Here is a 23462-nt window from a genome sequence, read left to right as displayed (position 1 = left end):
CTCCTAGAATAGTGCTCTGGTCTCCGTTCTATGTCAATCGCATAAATCACATTGAATCAGTCCAACATCGCTCGCTTCGAAAAGTAGCGTGGATGCTCGGACTAGAGAGAGATAATTATTCTTACGCTGAAATAGAGTCAATGTTAAATATTTCTAGTCTACAAAAACGTAGAACTAATATTGACTCCATATATATGTTCGGCATACTAAATGGTATAATCGATGTTCCATCATTACTGGGACAAGTCAAATTCAATATTCCGACTCGTAGATTGAGAAACAATGAAGTACTGTTCATCGATCAGCATAGAACAAGCTGTGGCCTTGATTCTCTTGTCGTATTGTTAACTCGAGACAAGATCGTCTGGACTTGTTTGGTTTAAGTTTACGAGGATTTAAACGAGCACTAAATAAATAGTCCAGATCTTGTCTCGATGTCCCTTATGTTTGTCAATGCTTCTTTTCTTTATTTTTTAAATGTTTTAAACTATTCTTTTATTGTAATATTTAAACCTTATAAATTGTATACATGGACAGTGTCCGTTAATAAATAAATAAATAATTTAAGTTATCGTTTTTAGACAGAGTTAGAAATCAATCAAATATTATTTCGAATGAATTGAAATGTTCAACGATGTTTTCAGCATGACCAAATATTTGCAGACAGGCTGGATTTTCTTCTTAGGGAGTTATTAGTAGTTATATTATTTATTTTGTAAATACAGTAAAACAGTCTCTAGAATGTAGAGCGAATTGGCGATGAACGAAAGTAAGTCAAAAGTGATGGTATTTGAAAGGGGAAGTGAGGTTACTGACTGCATAATAAATGTGGACAACGAATGTCTCCCAACAAGTAGAAGAATTTGTGTATCTGGGAAGCGTGTTTTCAAGAGATGGAAGAGTTGAAAAAGATGTTGAAAGGAGAGTGAATGCGGGTAACAAAATGAACGGAGCACTAAGCGGCGTAATTTCTAATAAAAATATGTCAATCGAAGCTAAACTGGCAGTGCGCAACGGGGTTTTAGTCCCGACACTTATGTATGGAAGTGAAACATGGAACTGGCAGAGGAAGGATGAAAGCCGAGTGAACGCGGTTGAAATGCGATCTCTTCGACGAATGTGTGGGAAATCAATGTACGACAGGGTTACATTTTACATTTTTTTTTTTGCACCACAACAGGCCAAGAGGCCTAATTACAGTGGTGAATTACATAGCAGAGCAACCAGGCTTGAGAAAAATCACATTTTTAATTTTTGTTTGTCACACCGGGAATCGAACCCGGAACCTTCCGTGCGTGAGTCAAGCGTCTTGACCACTACACGACGGAGGCCGCCAATGAATGAATTACGAACGATGAAATCAGGCGAGAGTGTAAATCTGAGTCGAGTATAATTCATAAGATTAAGAAAGGGCCTCTGAGGTGGTTCGGTCACGCGGAACGAATGGACGACGAGAGAATGGCGAAACAAGTATATATGGCGGAAATGAACGGCGACGTGAGACGAGGACGACCGAGGAAGACGTGGCACGATCAGATAAACCAAAATCTCAAGTCTGGTCATGTCAAAAGCGGACAGAACCGAAGGGCGTGCATGACAAGATGCATGTATGTGGTCTTCCACTAGCTAGGAATATATTGTAGGATATGGCGCACGCGTGTGGCGGTCCATTCTCTCTGCCTACCCCTACGGAGAAATGGCGTGATGGTAGTAGGTAGCAGTAGGTTTTTCTAGGGAGCAAAAAAAAGTGTAAAATTGAACGCTAGAAAAAGAAAAATGCATTGAAAAATGAAATTAAATAAAAATATAATTATTGTACAAGACTATACTAAATATTAGCATTCTACAACAGAGATGAAGAACATTTTAAAGAAGGCAATATAGATGTCTAGGCATCTACAGGGCTTATGACCTGTCATTGGCTGGTTTAAGTGGCCACTTTACACACTGTAACATTCACCATTCTGCCCGTATTTGAACACCTATATTACTTCAATTCTTTCATCTGTCGATGTTTGTGAAGTCAAAGACTTGACGTTCTAAAATTTTTTCAATTTGATTTTTGGACCGTGTTATTTTGAAAAAAGGTGCAAAAAGGATGTCTAGTGTACGACCCTTCGCCTGTGTGTTTCAGCCCTGCCCGTGTTCGAGTACCGAGCCGAGTTCATGAGGAAGCTGGCGGAGAACCAGGTCATCGTGCTGGTGGGAGAAACAGGTTCCGGTAAAACTACACAAATTCCACAGTGGTATGTATATATATAGATAGTTGAATAATTTATATAGTGCCATTTTTGTGAAAATCACCTCAAGGGCGCTGTACAATAAATAAATATCCCAGCACCTCTCAGCTGCAGAGCGCGTCGACGGTTGGGATTCTAGTTCCTCGTGTTCAATTTTGATCAATTTAAAATTATAACAGATAGGAGCTAGATTACAGCACGTCTTGCAGCCACAGAGCGCATGGACAGTTAGAAATTTAGCTCCCATTTACACATTTTAAAAATTGACAAATAAATTTAGTGTATTAATGATATTTAAAAATAATATATAGGAGTGAGATTACAACGCGTCTTGCAGCTACTAAGCGCATAGACGAATGGAATTCTAGACCCCATTTACAAAATTAAGTTTATTTTGTAGTTGATATATGAAAGCTAGATAACCAATCATCGTGCAGCTACAAGGCGCATGGACGAGTGGAATTCTAGCAAAGTTAAAATTATATCAATAAATTTACAAAAAATAGAGCATAGTAGTAAGTTAGTCAAGTGTTCATGCCAAGAAGTAAGCAATAAAAAACTAAATAAAGCACTGTTTCAACTCCACGGTTAACAAAGGGAGATAGATGTCCGAAGAGAACCTTTTGTAGACATTATATGTTTGGATAATTTATATAGCGCCGTTTTCGTGAAAATCACCTCAAGGGCGCTTTTCAATAAATAAATATCCCAGCACGTCTTGCAGCTACAGAGCGCATGGACGGTTGGGATTATAGTTCCTCGTCTTCAATTATGATATTCAACAATAATTATGATGTATAGGAGCTAGATTACAGCACGTCTTGCAGCTACAGAGCGCATGGACAGTAAGAAATCTAGCCCTTTATAACAATCTTTAATATTATTTTATTTTATTTGACAATGAAGTTTAAGTGATATTTTAAAAAACGAAGTACAAAAAACAAATTTATAAAAATAGATGTTAGATTACAAGTCTTGCAGTTACTGAGCGCATGGGCGGTTGAAATTCTAAACCCCATTTACTAAATTTAGATATTTGGTAGTTGATGACATTTACTCAATAACATAAAAAGTCTTGCAGCTACAAAGCGCATCGACGAGTGGAATTTCAGCAACATAAGAATGATTCAAAAAAGCTAACAATAAAAATTTTAAAAACCACAATAATAATACATCGTGCAAAGAAGTAGTAAGCATGGCAATTAGTGAACATGTAACAGCACAAAAACTAAACAAAGATAGCAGTCCTTAACTCATTAGATGCCGCCGCCATGTGGCCGACTGGGAGCTTGATAATTCCTAGAAGATGGTTGATGCACATGTGTAGTTACTGAGGCATTATGCCTATTGTTCCGACGACTTGGTGTCCATTTTGGTCCGTATTCCTTCGTTTGTGTACTTCGGATCTTCAAGGTTTAGGTGGCCGCTTTCCACACTGCGTAACATTCACCATTCCGCCTATGTTCAAACACTCCTGTCGGCTGTTGTCAAGTAAGAGAGCCGAAGCCTTTGCAGGAGGTGACATCCATTATTGTCCGCAGGTGCGTGGAGTACTCGCGCACGACGGGGCAGAAGGGCGTGGCGTGCACGCAGCCGCGGCGCGTGGCGGCCATGTCGGTGGCCCAGCGGGTGTCGGAGGAGATGGACGTGCCCCTGGGACAGGAGGTCGGCTACAGCATCCGGTTCGAGGACTGCTCGGGACCCAAGACGCTGCTCAAGTGAGTTCCCTCCTTTGACGATGAATTGCATTTGTACAGCTTCTGTTTGAACATCAAAATTTCTTCAATTTGTTGATTTTAGTTAAGTTAAAGAGCTGAAACCTTTATTGTTGCGAAGAGATTCATCTGACTGAATTATTTCCCATACTAGGCAACGCCTGAAAACAATCTTTCAATTTTTAAACTTCTTCTTGGACCGGTTGGTTTCATTACAATATTTGAGTTTGTCCAAATGTTCGTAGACAAAAGACTGGATTTCACCCACTCGGGAGTCGTAAGATTGACAAATTTCAACAGGGATGGAGAATACCTTAAATAAGGGAATATGGAAGTCTAGGCATGTACAGGGCTTATGACCTGTCATTGGCTGGTTCAAGCGGCCACTTTACACACTGTGAAACAATACTTTTTTCGTGAACATTATCAAACAAATTATTTTGATTAATTTGTCCCATCTTAACGTTTTTGCAAAATGATGTAACCTTTTAAGAATATCGTTAATAATTAGAATTATTTTAGTTTTAAAGCTGATTTTATATATTTATGTTTAAGTTAAGAATTGTATTAAAAAAAAAAATTAACGTACCAAATACGAATTATTTTTCGTGTGTCAATCGTTACTACAAAGTCATGTCGTCACTTTTTCTGACAACTGTCATTCTGATCATCTTGTACTTTAAGGACCATAGTGATACTCCTAATATGCCCAGGTACATGACGGACGGCATGCTCCTGCGCGAGGGCATGTCGGACCCCATCCTGGAGCAGTACCAGGTGGTGCTGCTGGACGAGGCGCACGAGCGGACGCTCGCCACGGACATCCTCATGGGCGTGCTGAAGGAGGTGGTGCGCCAGCGCCGCGACCTGAAGCTGGTCATCATGTCGGCCACGCTGGACGCCGGCAAGTTCCAGAACTACTTCGACAACGCGCCGCTCATGAACGTGCCCGGTAAGGCCTCGGCGCTGAAACAACCGCTGTATTGTGGAGCAAATGTCGACGTATTTTTATCATATTCATTTTAAGCGAGTAGCTTAGAGCTGATGTGCTTAAATCTATTTTAACCAAAGTTAGCTGCTGGCGCACTTTGACTATTTTTAAACAAATCTACTCCATTTTTAAACCCATTGAGATCAGCTACTGTGGCTGCTTATTCCAACCATCGACAACCCCATTGCTCCGAAAATGTAGTAATAATAACAATGTTAACATATTACAACAGAGATGAAGAACATTTAAGAGAAGGTAATATAGAAGTCTAGGCATCTACGGGGCTTATGACCTGTCAATGGCTGGTTTAAGTGGCCACTTTACACACTGTGTAACATACACCATTCTGCCTGTATTTGAACATCCACATTCCTTCAATTCTTTCATACGTTGATGTTTGTGAAGTCAAAGAGCTGAAACCTTTATTTATGCGGGTAGATTCATCTAATTGAATTATTTCACCTACATACTAGACTAGGCAACGCCTGAAAAAATATTTTTTTCAATTTCTATACTTCTTCATGGACCAGGACCAAGTACTGGATTCAACTCCCCGGGGAGCTGCTCCTTGTTCCTTGTCTACAAAAATTTGGACAAACTCAAAATATTGTTGATAAATTACCTGGTCCATGAAGAAGTTAAGAAATTGAAAAATAAAAAATTTTCAGGCGTTGCCTAGTCTCAAGCCATAGTGTCAAGTATCTCGTATGTGTCGAGTCAGCCCTTCTCGCCGTTCCAGCGGCGTTGTTTGTCCGAGAGTTTCCAGCCTCTGCGCGTATGGAAGCCGTTTTAGGCTCGGCGACAACTTTGTGATCTGCTCGTCGTAAGCATCACTCGTCACCCCAGAGGTTAGAGGTTATTGTGATTTGCAGGGCGCACGCACACCGTCGAGATCTTCTACACGCCCGAGCCGGAGAGGGACTACCTGGACGCGGCCATCAAGACCGTCATACAGATCCACATGTGCGAAGAGGTGCAGGGAGACATCCTTCTCTTTCTCACAGGTTAGTAGATGTTCAAACAAGCGCAAAGAAACCATCACTCCGTTTCTCCGTAGGGGCGAATCGTCCAAGCAAGCGATTATGCACAGCTTACCATTATATTTGACCACCACCAGCATTTATATCTTCCTACAAAAAAAATATGTATAATTTGCACCCAGCCCGTTCTCGGTGAACGATAAACTAGCCGATTTTTGAAAATTCTCTATTTGGAAACTAGTGTTTCGAACATTATTTCTGAAGGACTATTTTTCTTCGATAAGATACCGTTGACATATTACGTATCAGATAGGACATGTGGCGTTTGCAGTGGCCATTTTTGGCATTGTTAATTTTAAAAGGAATCGGCCAGTGATCAGAGTTGAAATTTTAATCATAATGGAAATATCTGCTGAATGCCATTGTGGTATTTTTTAATAAACTGGTACTAAAAATGTGTAGAATAAAGCTACGTATATTGCGTGGTTAATAATAATTGTATTCGAGTTAGTTTCCATATAAAAAAATTGCAATTTATAATTATATTACTTCTATATTATGTAGGTACAAAATATTTTTTTGTAGATTACCTATAAAATAAATCTCCACTCGCCACTGCTATCAAGTTACTTAATGCCTATATTTATAACTTGAGATAACAAGTTGAACTGATTTCACTTGGGCTACATGCTCGAACTGAGCGACTGTGTTGAGCTAACTCTTTGGGCTGACTGGGTGATACTGCGCCCTGTGGTCTCTTTGTAGCCCGCGTTCCTTTGTTCTTCATGTCTCCATTTTGTGATACTTCATGTTAAAAAAAATATAGATAAAAAATTATCAAGATACACTGCGATTGGTGTACCGATGCAGTGCCCTATGCACCATTAGGTGCGAAAGGGAATGATGATGATTCAATATAAAATGATGATTTGTTTCATCGGTCGTCGCTCTTTATTTCAGGTGAAATGATTGCACATGTGTGTGTATCATCGATCAATGGACCTTATGACTCATCGTCATATTAATGTCATTAATTATGGTCCTTAAAATATATATTGATTAGAATGACAGCTGTCAAACTAATGTCATTAGTGATGGGAAATTACTGATCACTGATCACTGATCAAATCGATTTTATCAGTTTTTTCATGCAATCATGAAACTCTGAACTTTCCGAAAATTGATATAAAAACGCAAAACCAAGCCTATTATAGTGTGTCTAAGACCATTATTCACCAAAAAATTAGACATTTACACTTTTTTCATGAACAACATCAAATGAATGATTTTTTAATTCAATCAATTTGTCCCATCTCTAACGTTTTTGCAAAATGATGTAACCTTGTAAGAACGTCCTTAATAATTAGGTTTATTTTAGTTTTAAAGCTGATTTTATATATTTATGTTGATTTGTGTGTCAAGCATAGTATCAAAATAATTAATTAACACGCCAGATACAAATGATTTTTCGTGTGTCAATATAAATAACTCCTTTGGCGTTACTACAAAGTCATGTCGTCACTTTTTCTGACAACTGTCATTCTTATCATGTTACATCTTAAGGACTACGGGTACTTGTTTATGGTTGAATTCCAAAACACAAAATAATTCATTTTTAAATATAGAATTATTTTTGCAAATGTCAAACTCGTCTCTTCTCACCAACAGGGGTGCACTTTATTCATGAATGCAATTTTCAAAAATGTATTAAATGTCGGTTATAAGAAATAAATTAACCTGCCAGATACAAATGATTTTTCGTGTGTCAATATAAATCACTCCTTAGACGTTACTACAAAGTTATGTCGTCACTTTTTCTGACAAATGTCATTCTAATCAAGCTGTATTTTGAGGACTTTAGATCAAATGTATAGGAATCTCATTACGATGTTCTGATGCTGCTCTTTCGGTCCGCAGGGCAAGAAGAGATCGAGGAGGCGTGCAAGCGCGTCAAGGCCGAGATGGACAAGCTCGGGCCGGAGGTGGGCGACCTGAAGTGCATCCCGCTGTACTCCACGCTGCCGCCCAACCTGCAGCAGCGCATATTCGAGCAGGCGCCGCCCAACAAGGCCAACGGCGCCATCGGCCGGAAGGTAACCAACCGGCTCTTCGCTCAGTAGTTTTTACTTTTAAACAATCCGGGTCAGTGCTATAATAGGCTCCTAACTACAAAAATACGATCAACATACAGAACTTCGAGCACTGCTTAAGTGGCGAAGAGATCCATGAAAAGCCGGAAGATCTATCCTAAAGAATTCCAAGCCGTGTGATGAATTGACTAATATACACATTCTGGACATTGGGGCATAAAACTAAAGTTGCTTCTCGAAGATTTGAGCTCCCCAAGGAGTTGAATCCAGTCCTTGTCTACAAAAATTTGGACAAACTCAAAATATTGTTGATAAATCCACCTGGTCCATGAAGAAGTATAGAAATTGAAAAAAAAATATTTTCAGGCGTTGCCTAGTCTAGTATGTAGGTGAAATAATTCAATTAGATGAATCTCACCCGCATAAATAAAGGTTTCAGCTCTGTAACTTCACAAACATCAACAGATGAAAGAATTGAAGAGATATAGATTTTCAAAATTTAAAAAAAGTCTAAGAATCCACAGGGCTTATGACCTGTCACTGGCTTGTTTAAGTGGCTACTTTACACACTGTTACATTCACCATTCTGCCCATATTTAAACATCTATATTCCTTCAATTCTTACATCTGTTGACGTTTGCGAAGTTAAAGAGCTGAAACCTTTATTTATGCAGGTGAGATTCATCTAATTGATTTATTTCACCTACATACTAGGTTTCAGCTCTTTAACTTCACAAACATCAACAGATGAAAGAATTGAAGGAATATAGATGTTCAAATATAGGCAGAATGGTGAATGTTACACAGTATTTAAAGCGGCCACTTAAACCACCCATTGACAGGTCATAAGCCCTGTAGATACCTGGACTTCTATATTACCTTCTCCTCAATGTTCTTCATCTCTGTTGTAATATGTTAATATTACATTTACATTACATTTCTAGTAATATTATAAGTTTTGAATGATTAGTTATTTTATGGTATGTATAATTTTGATGTGACAACATTTACTGTAACAATATTATGTGGAAGCCTCTAATTGGACTTTATGATATGTATTTATGGTATAATTGATTCCCATAAATGTATAAATGTCTGTTGGCTTTCCAATGAAATAAAATTAAAATAAAATAAAATGACATTCACAACTCAATTTTCCAAAAAATGTCACCTCCTGCCTTTCAGCTTTAAAGCGCAGATTTATCTTCAATTTTATCCACTAAGTAAAATGTCTGGTTTTAGGTTGTGGTGTCTACGAATATTGCCGAGACATCGCTGACCATAGACGGAGTAGTGTTCGTCATAGACCCCGGCTTTGCCAAGCAGAAGGTGTACAATCCTCGTATCAGGTATTGTCTATGCCATGCTCGTTCTGGCACCATTACCACCTATTCACATTTAGTCTAAGGAAGCATGTCCATCTTATGTAATAGAATGATATATTTTTTGGTATAAAAAGCAGCCTGCATCGATGGCCGGTCCTTCAACCGCTGGCAGCCACTGAACAATAACCTTGGCTCTGCATTTCTTTACATTCTGCCAGTTTTTATATTAAGTTTAATAATATTATAACAATATAAGTCTGACATGATAAACGAGCGGTAATACTCGTAATACGACATCCTCCGTATCGGAACCACGAAAGCTAAATTTTCCATTGTTTTTATTTGCATACTGTTTTATACGCACTATAGTCCTTAAAATTTAACTTGATTAAAATGACAGCAGTCACATTCTGTCAGTTTTTATATTAAGTTTAATAATATTATAACAAAATAAGTCTGACATTATGAACGAGCGGTAATACTCGTAATACGACATCCTGCGTATCGGAACCACGAAAGCTAAATTTTCCATTGTTTTTATTTGCATACTGTTTTATACGCACTATAGTCCTTAAAATTTAACTTGATTAAAATGACAGCTGTCACATTCTGTCAGTTTTTATATTAAGTTTAATAATATTATAACAATATAAGTCTGACATGATAAACGAGCGGTAATACTCGTAATACGACATCCTCCGTATCGGAACCACGAAAGCTAAATTTTCCATTGTTTTTGTTTGCATACTGTTTTATACGCACCATAGTCCTTAAAATTTAACTTGATTAAAATGACAGCTGTCACATTCTGTCAGTTTTTATATTAAGTTTAATAATATTATAACAATATAAGTCTGACATGATAAACGAGCGGTATTACTCGTAATACGACATCCTGCGTATCGGAACCACGAAAGCTAAATTTGCCATTGTTTTTGTTTGCATACTGTTTTATATGCACTATAGTCCTTAAAATTTATCTTGATTAAAATGACAGCAGTCACATTCTGTCAGTTTTTATATTAAGTTTAATAATATTATAACAATATAAGTCTGACATGATAAACGAGCGGTAATACTCGTAATACGACATCCTGCGTATCGGAACCACGAAAGCTAAATTTTCCATTGTTTTTGTTTGCATACTGTTTTATACGCACTAACATTATACGTAACTAAATCAATTAAAGTACTTAGTTTAGTTTCATCGTCATCTCCTTTCAGCACCGAATGGTGCATGGGGCACTGCATTCTTGTTGTAAAATCGTATGCAGTTTGACGCAAAATAATTATTAATTTCATTTCTTGTGTTGAACCTATGGAAATCTCTTCTCCTCTTAAAGTCGTCAATATTTTTATGTACGCTGATCAAGTTTTCATAAATATATTGACACATGATTGCCAATATATTGATTTTGTAAACTTATCTCTACTAATATTATGTGATTACGCGTGGTCAAATGTTGTTCTGCCGTGACATTTAAAAAACTTTATAAGCCCATGAGGCTTTTACATACATGGAAGTTATATAAAACATGAGTATAGTAACAATATAAAATTTAAAAAGTACAATATGAAGCAATAAAATATAGAACAGTGTTTAGAAGTAAAGTTGGTATAAAAAAAAGAAGATGAGTATATAAACAACATAAATAAAAAAAAATACAATATAAAGAAATTAAAGATTGGAAGAGTGTTAAGAAGTATATTAACATATTACAACAGAGATGAAGAACATTTAAGAGAAGGTAATATAGAAGTCTAGGCATCTTCTTCATCTCTGTTGTGATATGTTCATATAAACAGCTCCCCAGAGAGTTGAATCCAGTCCTTCTCTACAAAAATTTGGACAAACTCAAAATATTGTTGATACATCCACCTGGTCCATGAAAAAGTATAGAAATTGAAAAAATAACATTTTCAGGCGTTGCCTAATCTAGTATGTAGGTGAAATAATTCAATTAGACGAATCTCACCCGCATAAATAAAGGTTTCAGCTCTTTGACTTCACAAACATCAACAGATGAAAGAATCGAAGGAAAATAGATGTTCGAATATGGGCAGAATGGTGAATGTTACACAGTGTGTAAAGTGGCCACTTACATCAGCCATTGACAGGTCATAAGCCCTGTAGATGCCTAGACTTCTAAATTACCTTCTCTTATATGTTCTTCGTCTTTTTTGTAATATGTTAATATAAACAGCTCCCCAGGGAGTTGAATCCAGTCCTTGTCTACAAAAATTTGGACACACTCAAAATTTTGTTCAGAAGTATAGTTAGTATAAAAATAAAAAGATGAGTGTATAAACATGAATTTTAAAAAAATACAATATAAATAAATAAAATAAAAAAATAAGCTGTAGAAGCTAGATATTAAAAAAAATATAAAAATAAAAATACATTGATGAAGCAAACACAAACATACATGAAGCAAACACAAACAAACAGACATACACACTTTCGCGTTAATGATATCGGTGTGCATTTGCTTTGGCCAGGGTGGAGTCGCTGCTCGTGTCGCCCATCAGCAAGGCGTCCGCACAGCAGCGGGCCGGGCGCGCCGGGCGCACGCGGCCCGGGAAGTGCTTCCGCCTGTACACGGAGAAGGCCTACCGCACGGAGATGCAGGACAACACCTACCCGGAGATCCTGCGCTCGAACCTCGGGTCCGTCGTGCTGCAGCTCAAGAAACTGGGTAACTGTCATATCCTTCACTCGGGAGGAATATCAGATTTAACCTACTCTAGAATTGAAAGATTTTTTAAAGATTCTCCTAGTGTTTATATAAACCCATAAAATAAATCATTTCTTTCATTATTTTCGTTTGGAAAATAAGGCCTTTTGAAAACAATCGTTTCGTAAGTTGGTAATATATTATGTCACAGAAGTTCACGAGCAAAGAATTAAGAATACCTAGTCCAGAAACCGCATACGCACATCAAACAGAAGGCGACTCAACTACTCATAAATGAGTAGGTTTACGTTTCGCCCTGTTAGTTTCTTTGTAGACGTCGCTCAGTACGCAACTCCCGATTTGAATTCAACTATGCCGTGTCGTGTCCTTTTTAAGTGTAGAAATACCACTAGGACCTTAAAGAAACAGGATGGCATCACATTTCATGTGTAATTAACAAACGAATGTGTAAGTAGCAAATGCATTACTAAAAAATTGAATTATTTTGAGATTTTAAGCGAGAGAATCATGATAATTGCCAATTGAATGTAGTTAATAATAATTATGGAGAGTTTTTTATCTTTTTCTTTTTGTGCTGTTACATGTTCACTTAATTGCCATGCTTACTACTTCTTTGCTCGATGTATTATTATTGCGTTTTTTAAAATTATTTTTTATTATTATTTTTTTTAAATCATTCTTGTTGTTGAAATTCCATTTGTCGATGCGTTTTGAAGCTGCAAGACTTTTTGTGATGTTAGCTATCATATTATGTAAATGTTATCAACTATCAAATATCTAAATTTAGTAATTGGGGTCTCGAATTTCAACCGTCCATGCGCTCAGTAGCTGCAAGACTTGTTATTATCTAACTTCCAACTTTATAAATTTTATTTTTATTTCGTTTTTAAAATATCACTTAAACTCTAAACTTCATTGTCAAATAAAAAATAAATTTCTTATTGTCCATGCACTCTGTAGCTGCAAGACGTTCTGTTATCTAGCTCATATATATCATAATTGTAATATGAGACGAGGAACTAGAATCCCAACCGTCCATGCGCTCTGTAGCAGCAAGACGTGTTGAGATATTTATTTATTGTGCAGCGCCCTGAGGTGATTTTCACAAAAATGGCGCTATATAAATTATCCAAACATTATTATCATTATTAATGAATTGATTCCTTTTTATTTGATTTGTATCATGTTCACTAAATACTACACGTGGATCCAATAAATCAAGTGGATTTTTCTTACACGGGTGGTAATTTGATATCATTATTTTCGAAGTAAGACAGGAGAGGACTAAAATAAATATTGTTTATTTAGTTATTAACTCTTGTGTGGCTGTGATGTCACACTAGTCGACATAGGACACAAGATTTGATATATCTCTCTTATTTTTTTAAATGATGAATTCGTATTTTTGGAATCTTCAAATGGACGTTTTCACACCCGATTTGGAAAGTAAAATTTGTACCACTCTGCTATATGTATATGCAAAAAATATTTAACCTTGCTACGTGAAGTATGAATGTCCGCTAATTCAGCAACACATATATACAGATACCTTATACAAGACAGAGCACGAAGATATACGTCATAACTAGGAAGACTGAGACGCTGTTCTGCGGTGGGTGTCATCTAAAACAGATTTAGTCTTCTTTCGGTTAATGACAATGATGGGGGACGCACGCGCGTAACATGAGTGGCGTATTTGTGATTTTCAATTTATTTTGCTATAACAGGATTAAATTATATGTTTATTCCCATAAATTATGAAAAAGGAGTTATTAAACAGTAGTCTCCATGTTTTCCATTTTTTTCAAATGTCCGAACTTTAGAATATTCCGTATTTTACTAGTGGTAACACGATGTTACATCACCGCGCGCAAAGGGATTATTTACCACAGTCTTTTAAGAGTTAATTGTTGTTTTCTTAATCGCTTAAGTCTAATTTTAATATTTTATTTTCAACATGAAGTACTTTTAATCCAGTGTCTTTATTGAAGTTGCTTGCGAATTCAGAAAAATTATCATTATTTAAGCATCTTAAGTGTTCTTTTACTCTAATATTAAAGTTTCCTTTAGTTTTTCCAATGTAGATTGAATCGCATCATTACAATTCAATTGGTATATGGTGGCTTCAGCCAGACGACAGAATTTGATCCAGGATACGGCCCTACCCAATGTAGGGAGTACCGCTTTACCCACCGTTAAACTACTGGGAGTTTTACTCAATTCCGACCTTTCTCTTGACGCTCAAATTAGTAGAACGATAAGTTCATGCTTCTACCAGCTGAGACAAATTAAAGGTTGATGCTGCCCGTCAATTAATAAATGCGTTTGCAGTGTCTAGAGTCGAGTATTGTAATGGTATCCACGCAGGTCTACCAATGAACGAAATGACTCGCCTACAATCTGTATCGAATGCCGCAGCGAGACTTATTTTCGGAACCTCTAAGTTCAGTCATATCACTCCGCTACTTCGGGAACTACAGTGGCTACGTTTTCCACAGAGGGTCGAATACAAACTCCGTCGGCTCATGTATGAGTCGCTGCGCAACTCTGCTCCGGAATATCTAAGGGAACTGTGCGTTCCAGATGAACTGGCTGACAGGCGTCTCGCGCTTAGATCAGCTACGTCTACGGCGCGAGGAAAAGTTATTATACCTCTACGCAAACAGCGCACTAAATTTAGTGAACGCGCATTTGCGTTCGCAGGCCCTGCGGCGTGGAACGCCCTCCCAGCAGAGGCGCGAGGCTGTGAGAGTGAAGTGATGTTTCGGACAAAACTTATTATCCACTTGTTCTCTAAATCATTTGAATAAATCCGTAGCACGTGACAACAAAATAAATTGTTTGAATTAAATTACAAATTTAAAAGCTTCAATTAAATAAATTTAACAATAGAATCACCATGTAAAGCGCCCTTGACATATTTTATTACGAAAATGGCGCTATATAAGTTATCCATAATAATAATAATAGATTTATTATATTTATGGACTTTGTCTTTGTGATTTTTTAACAATGTTCCTATGTATATATAGTTGGATAATTTATATAGCGCCATTTTTGTGAAAATCACCTCAAGGGCGCTGTACAATTAATAAATATCCCAGTACGTCTTGCGGCTACAGAGCGCATGGACGGTTGGGATTCTAGTTCCTCGTTTTTAATTAAGATCAATAAAAAATTATAACAGATAGGAGCTAGATTACAGGACGTCTTGCAGCTACAGAGCGCATAGACAGTTAGAAATTTAGCCCCCATTTACACATTTTAAAAATTGACAAATAAATTTAGTGTATTAATGATGCTAAAAAAAAATAAAATAATATGAATAATAAAAAAGAGTAAGATTACAACACGTCTTGCAGCTACTAAGCGCATAGACCTATATTATTTAGTTGTGTAGAAAGCCGATTTAAGGTTTAATGTTTGAGTTGAGTGCTTCAAATATAAACTTTATTTATTTATTTATTTTATTTTATTTAGAAAACATACAGTCATACAAAATCAGTATTAAAAACAACAATTTTTTAACATAAAAAGACCAATTAAGTTTTCATAAATTAAAAAGATATAAACATTAAATGTGACAAAAAATAAAAAATTAATAAGAATTTTAAGTGAAAAAAGGATAATTGTTGACATTTGCGTTTTCCATGGAGGTAATAAATTAAAATAAATAAAAATACCGAATGTACACTCCGAGCCATCCACGCACACACATGAACGCACATATAAAACATACACAAACATATACATTACATGCGGCACATATACATAGCATAAACCACTCGAGATGTACATTCAGCAACTATCCCAAATAATGGACCCCATGAAGAAATTTTCTGTACAAATGCAACATGCAGTTAAAAATGTCTACATCAATACTGAGTCCGTTATAATTACACTTTACTTGTACACTTTACACGTTGTATACTTTTACATTTAATTTTTAAGTTTTTCACATTATATTGAAATGTTTATATTATTTTTTAAATGTATCCTTTTAAGGCAAAAGGCACTGCGTGCCGTGTATGTTAATAAATAAATAAATAATTGACTCTAGACGGAAAGTTGTCCACAATTTTGAAAAAAATAGATTTTGGTGCTATAGAGTGCACTGAGGTTAATTCCATGTTCCGATAAAAACAGCCAGGCCGCTTTCATACAAAAAACTGTAATAATCGCCTTCTGAAAATAGTGTGGGTCACAACAGCGTTTCGCGATCTGCAACACCCCCAGCGCCAGAAAAATCTTTCAGTACAGATCTCTGATCTGAGATCTCCTCCCGTGAGATGGATACGATCTCTTAAACCAGACAGGAGTGGACTAAAGGAAATATTTTTAATTTTTTTCGCTGTTTTTTTTCCAGGTATCGACGATTTGGTTCACTTTGATTTCATGGACCCGCCGGCCCCCGAGACGCTGATGCGCGCACTCGAACTTCTCAACTATCTCGCCGCTTTGGGTGAGTACATCGCAGGGGCGAATCGATCGTCTAAACAAGAGATTATTTACAGCTTACCGTTATATTTGACTTGAGACAAAAATGTTTCGCAGTAACTATGTTAATGGGATAATGAATCAAATAATTGATTCAACAATGTTTATTAAATTTATTCGAAGGGAATGTGGAAGTGGAAGAGTTGAGGAAATGTGGATGTTCAAACACGGGCAGAATGGTGAATGTTACGCAGTGTGTAAAGTGGCCACTTAAACCAGCCAATGACAGGTCATAAGCCCTGTAAATGCCTAGACTTCCATATTCCCTTCTCAATAATGTTTTCCCTCTCTGTTGAAATAAATTTAAATTCAATTATATTACTTGTATATTATGTACTTATACGTAGGTACAAATTAATGATCTTTTTTTGTAGATTACCCATAAAATAAATCACCGCTCGCCACTGGTACATTGGCTTAATATTCTATGCTGGAATGCGCTCTGTTATTGAAAATTCAGACTTTGCCAACAATTTTTTTTAAAGATTTTGTCAAGCGCAGGCTGTTCGAAAAGAGCTACTTTAGAGTCGAAGAATATTTGCGGGACAAGACAGCTTGGCATTAGATTAATTGTTATTGTGTTGTCGATTTGAATTTATTAGTTTATTGTAAATTGTGAATTTATACGTAATTTATTGTAAATTGTGAATTTATACGTAATTTAGAATAAATTGTGAATTTATACGTAATTTAGAATAAATTGTAAATTTATACGTAATTTATTGTAAATTGAGAATTTATTGTAAATTGTGAATATATACGTAATTTATTGTTAATTTATACGTAATTTAGAATAAATTGTGAAATTATACGTAATTTATTGTAAATTGTGAATTTATACGTCATTTAGAATAAATTGTGAATTTATACGTAATTTATTGTAAATTGTGAATTTATTGTAAATTGTGAATTTATTGTAAATTGTGAATTTATACGTTATTTATTGTAAACTGTGAATTTATTCATAATTTATTATAAATTGTGAATTTATACGTAATTTATTGTCATTTATTAGTGATTCAATGAATCCCATGTAAAGAATATACTTAACTGAACGGATTCATCTATTTCAGACGACGACGGCAACCTGACGGATCTCGGAGCCGTGATGGCGGAATTCCCCCTGGATCCGCAGCTGGCCAAGATGCTCATCGCCTCCTGCAACCACAACTGCTCCAACGAGATCCTCTCCATCACGGCCATGCTGTCGGGTAAGCTGCTACAGCCTGGACCGACAATCCTTCACTGTGACTCGATTGAATTGATGCAGTAATGTGGATAAAAGATTCTTAAAAGATAACTTTTCTTATTCCAGAGGTGACGGTCACTGCGACCTGTGAAGATCTATTGTGTATAGTTCTCGCCCTCTGGGCCCAGTAGCTCAATCACAAATAACTATCGACGTGCTTAAAAACATGCTAAGCATTTGAGCGATCACAATGAACAGTAATGAACATGCTTAAGTTATCGCGGTCACAAGTCAACGCGTGTGTAATCTCTAAGTCAACGCTCGTGTCAGTTTGTGTTTTGTTTTCCTCGTAATTAAATACAGTTCACTGGCAATAAATCTGCGTTTACTATAAAAAATAATACAATATATTGCATTCGCAAAATAGTAAGGAGAATCCAATACAAAAAAGTGAAAATTAAATTACAATTAGGCGACTGCTTTTCTTGACATTTGGCTCGCCGACCGCCGGCTAAATGCAATGAATAGTATGATAAATAATAAATAAATAAATGAAAATAGCAGTTTTGGAATATTTTCCATATTTACACCGGTGAAATTCGAATATGTGATTGCGCAGCAGGATTATACGTCGCGAAACGTGAATATTTTTACATTTAATATTAGGTGTTCGCGGACGTTGCATTGTGATCGCAAATACGATAAACAACCATGGTGAGAAATTGTTATCACGTCGCTTATTAGCACGTCGATAGTTATTTGTGATTGAGCTACTGGCCTATAAAGAGCCTGTACTGTATGGACGGCGAGAGTTTACATTTTGATGAATCTCCCCCTCCAAGGCCAAATCCGTAAAGTATCGGTCTATTAGGCAGTAAGCGAGCTTTTTAGCATCCTCAGGTTTAACCGGTGGTCCCCCGAGGATGAGGCTCCTTTTATGATGCAAAGCATCACACACATACAATGTGTCATTTATATACATACCATATTTTGTAATCCTGCAAAGATCTATGGTTTTTTTTCCGCTCGTACTCAATTGTGATCTGAACGGCCGTGTCTGGTTTTCCTTGCAGTTCCGCAGTGCTTCGTGAGGCCGAACGAGGCCCGAAAAGCGGCCGACGACGCCAAAATGAGGTTCGCTCACATCGACGGAGACCATCTCACACTGCTCAACGTCTACCACGCCTTCAAACAGAGTAAGTTCTCGCAATCTGAAGTATTAACTAGCCGTTTGATGGAAACGGCTTGGTGATGACGTGTCTAAACCAACTCAGCACCCCTTTCTTGATTTTGTTTATAATGCCCGTAACAGCCTCACATAATGCACGAATTTCGACATTTGTACACCTTTACATAGTTTTACCACACACCCGCCCGAGAGATCGCATCTTGACAGCGTTCACCATGCTTTCATTTTTCTTTTTCCACTTCCCATACCTCAGTCCCGTACATAAGGGTTGGCACCAGGACTTATTTATTTATTAATCGGTTTTGAGACGTACCCGGCACTCACATTTACCATCACATAGTATTTATGAAAAAATACATAAATTACATGCAGCGTTAATGGGAATGCAAACACCATTGTGTCCGAACATGCACCAAAAATTAGGTCAGTAATATTCAGTGGTATGTTGGAGAATTGACGGTGGGGGGGTGGTTTGGGAAGGGGAGGGGCTAGGAAAAGGTTGTAACTTCCCAAACCCTCCACCCCCACACATTCTCCACCATACCACTGAATATTATTAACCTAATCAAAAATCAAGAAAAGAGAATTTTATCTTCAACTATACCGTCATGGCCTTATCTTCCCATCATAATCAAAGAATGTGTTGGTAATGTGTACTCACGCTCTGCGCAGACATGGAGGAAACCAGCTGGTGCTACGACAACTTCGTTAACTACCGCTCCCTGAAGTCGGGGGACAACGTGCGGCAGCAGCTGGCGCGGATCATGGACCGCTTCAAGCTCAAGAGGACCAGCACCGACTTCACCAGCAAGAACTACTACATCAACATCCGCAAGGCGCTGGTGGACGGCTTCTTCATGCAGGTACCATCATCGACATCGTTCACCACATTGGTGCACCAATCGCAGCGTATCTTGATCATTTTTCTTACACGAAGGTAAGATGACCAGTCTTACGCTTCAGGTGCCAAAATGAAATAATATTCTAGTGTAAAAACACCTTTTCAAATATTTGAGATTGTTCAAATGTTTGTAGACAAAATACTAGATTTTACCCCCTAGTCATTAAGATTAGCAAATTGCAACATGGATGGAGATCATTTTAGAGAAGGTAATTGGGAAGTCTAGGCATTTACAGGGCTTATGACTTGTCGTTGGCTGGTTTATGTGGCCACCTTACACACTGCGTAACATCTGATGAGAGAACTAATGAAAATTGGACCTCGGATTAAACAACTTTGTGGTGGACATTTGACCGACACTATCTTTAAAACTTCAAATATTATTTAACATGATATAAAAATATCAGTTTTATGTAAAAAAAATATTCTTTTATATTTTAAGTTTAAAGTTCATTAATTAAATTACTTTTATTAAATGACCCTTTACTTATCTACTCTGTTGTGTCAATCAATATTTCCGCGTGCGCAATAAAATTTTAGAGAAATTAACAGATTGCTTTTTTTTTACCTTACATTTGTGTTGTGATTGTATTTTTTCCCATCGTGCGACATTACGCGGCGACATCACGAATGCGCGCGGTGAAAGTGGGACATAGTGGGGGAATTTTCGGACACAGTCCGATGTATTCAAATGTGATTCTACGCTACTTCTGGCCTATTCTTAATTCTATGGTCATGAGCTTGTTCTCCATCCCTGTTGCAATTTGTTTATCCAACTTTGATAATAATCGTCGCCAACTACGGTAGGAGCTCCTCCGACCCTCGACAGCCGGAGTCCTTCATGTCTAACGGTCTTGTTGTGCAGGTGGCGCACTTGGAGCGCACCGGCCACTACATGACGGTGAAGGACAACCAGGTCGTGCAGCTGCACCCCTCCACGTGCCTAGACCACAAGCCGGACTGGGTGATCTACAACGAGTTTGTACTCACCACAAAAAACTACATCAGAACTGTGACGGACATCAATCGTGAGTATTTAATTTATTTTAAAGATATATCAAAATATAAATAAACGTATTTGTTTATAAATTACCTTAAATCAAAACTATTACTCAATGGGAAAAAGGAAAGAAGAGGAAAGAGGAAAGGAGGAGAGATTAAGGAAGAGAAAAGAGATGTTTCTTCAGACGTGATTCAAGCAGAGATACTGTAGTAACATCTCTGATGGTGGATGGGAGATGACTCCACAGCCGAGCCGCATGGACACTATATGAGTTAGAGAAGAAAGATGAATTGTGGACGGGTATTAAGAGAGCGCCTTGAGAATTAGAACGAAGAGGTAAACCATGAACTGATAAGCGTCGACGCAGGTATATAGGAGCGTCAGGACTATGAAGTACATTGAACAGAAGTGAGAGGGAGTGATAGTCTCTCCGCTGTCTAATTTTGAGCCATTTCAGTTGCCTACGATAATCAGAAATGTGGTCATATTTCCTAAGACCAAAAGTGTACCTTATGCATGTATTCTGAAGTGTTCAAGTCAATATCCCTGTAATGTATACCGCAAACCTCTTGAGTTACTGTCCATCAAGTAAATGTAATTTTTATAACATTCCTAAAGGAGTCAAACAGGGGTGTGTAATGTCACCATCGTTGTTCAACATATACATCGATAACTGTATGAAAGAATTGAAAGATTTAAGAATGGTAGCAAAAATGAGTGGCTTAGTTCCTCGACTCCAATTATGATATACAGGAGCTAGATTACAGAGCGCATGGACAGTACGAAATCTAGCCCCTATTTACATTTAAAAAAATACATACTTGACAATGAAGTTTAGAGTTAAAGTGATGATTTTAAAAACGAAATAAAAAGCAAATTTATAAAAATAGAGGTTAGATTACAACATGTCTTGCAGCTGCTGAGCGCATGGACGGTTAAAATTCTAGACCCCATTTACTCAATTTAGATATTTGATAGTTGATAACATATACATGAAAGCTAACATCACAAAAAGTCTTGCAGCTACAAAGCGCATCGACGAGTGGAATTTCAGCAACATAAGTATGATTTTTCCGCAAACTGTGCAAGGCTGAGACAAGCATCATTGACAGAATTGAGAAAAGAGCGCTGCGTCGTTTTGGACACGTGGAGCGAATGGACAGCGAAAGAACGGCTAAAGATCTACAATGCGAATGCCATGGCACGATCGAGTCCATCAAATACTTGAAGACGGACATGTCGAGAGTAGGAATAATCGGCGTGCGTGCATGAGAAGATGTATGAATGCAGAGGAAGCAAGGTCTGTATGCAAGGACAGAGTGATGTGGTGTTCTATCCTTTCTGCCTAACGGCAAGATGGTTTGTTTGTTAGATTTTTGAATGTTTGTTTCAGCTCAATGGTTGCTGCAGATAGCCCCCCAGTATTACGACATGAACAACTTCCCGCAGTGCGAAGCCCGCCGGCAACTTGAGATCCTGCAGGAGAAGCTGGACTCCAAGCATTACCAGGAGGGCTTCTAGTCACCGCCGCGTGCGGCCGTCCCCCGGAGACTCCTCGCGCCCCCGGAGCTGCCCGCCCCCGACGGCATATTCGTAAATACCACCCCGCGCGCTATCCATTCTCGGCATGTTTCGGCGTCCACCCGAAGTGGCTTCGTAAAGGGCGGGCCTGACGCGCTATCCACCTCAGTAATAACTGAAACAAACCAAATTGTGTACTACAATGAAATTGAGAATGCTTATTTTTCATTTATTACAACAGCGACGAAGAATATTTTAGATTAGTAAATATGTAAGTCTAGGCATTTACAGGGCTTATGACCTGTCGTTGGCTAGTTTAAGGTAATTCATTCACCATTCTGCCCATGTTTGAACATCAATTCTTACATCTGGTGAGATTCATCTGACTTAATTATTTCAGCTGCATACTAGTATCAGCCTCGTGGTGTAACAGTCAGCACGTTTGCCTACCACGCGAGAATTCTCAGGTTCGATTCCCGACATGGTTGATATAAAATATTTATTTAAAACGGTGTTTTCTCACCAGAATATTTCATAATCCCTGGGCTGGCACCTGAAGCGTAAGACCGATCATCTTGACCACCAATGCAGTGCCCTATGCACCATTATGTGCGGAAAGGTAATGATGATGATGCATACTAGGCAAAGCCTTCTTGGTCCAGTTGGTTTTATGAAATGCTCTCCAAAACGTTCTTCATCTCTGTTGTAATATATCAATCTTAACGAACTCCCCAGGGGGTCGAATCCAGTCGTGTACAAAAGTTCAGACCGACTTAAAATATTGCTGAGAATGTTCGCGTTGAGTGACGTTAGCAGGCGCTACTCAGTGGCGATTTGAGAGTGATGCCGAAGCATCCCGAAACGGATAACGCGTCGGGTATTTACGAATACGCCGCTCGGCATCGTCCGAGTGTCGGTGGGCGCCTCGAGGCCCAGATCATTAGACAAGTTTATTCGCGTTGACAGAATGGCCGCTTTATACCACCGTTCAATCCTGTACAAGTCGGCATCGTGGCCTTTGCAATCTATCCGAGAAGTGAGTCAGATAGCGGTAATTTTACATGTAACAAACTCGAATCTCGGTTTTTCTGACTTGTCTCAAAAATAAATTTTACCGGACTATTC

At 37.8% G+C, this 23462-nt stretch overlaps 1 protein-coding gene across 1 annotated transcript in view; it reads left to right on the top strand.

Moving 5' to 3' along the window:
* The window catches only part of Dhx15 (DEAH-box helicase 15), a 28259-nt gene extending 4797 nt beyond the window's left edge, over positions 1-23462 (top strand). Inside the window, exons 3-15 of the mRNA XM_088237118.1 lie at positions 2135-2246; positions 3782-3958; positions 4669-4907; positions 5819-5950; positions 7844-8019; positions 9259-9365; positions 11841-12037; positions 16404-16499; positions 17608-17745; positions 18797-18919; positions 19585-19775; positions 20679-20841; positions 22210-23462. Of these exons, the coding sequence (XP_088093244.1) occupies positions 2135-2246; positions 3782-3958; positions 4669-4907; positions 5819-5950; positions 7844-8019; positions 9259-9365; positions 11841-12037; positions 16404-16499; positions 17608-17745; positions 18797-18919; positions 19585-19775; positions 20679-20841; positions 22210-22337 (1979 nt within the window). The 3' untranslated portion in view covers positions 22338-23462. The remainder of the gene's footprint in view (positions 1-2134; positions 2247-3781; positions 3959-4668; positions 4908-5818; positions 5951-7843; positions 8020-9258; positions 9366-11840; positions 12038-16403; positions 16500-17607; positions 17746-18796; positions 18920-19584; positions 19776-20678; positions 20842-22209) is intronic.

This window comes from Micrasema longulum, unplaced genomic scaffold, assembly GCF_059751315.1.
Source record: "Micrasema longulum isolate JH-2025_06_02 unplaced genomic scaffold, ASM5975131v1 h1tg000100l, whole genome shotgun sequence".
Classification (NCBI taxonomy): domain Eukaryota; kingdom Metazoa; phylum Arthropoda; class Insecta; order Trichoptera; family Brachycentridae; genus Micrasema; species Micrasema longulum.
Note: the sequence above shows the minus strand (reverse complement) of the source record. Positions and strands in the feature narration are given on the sequence as shown.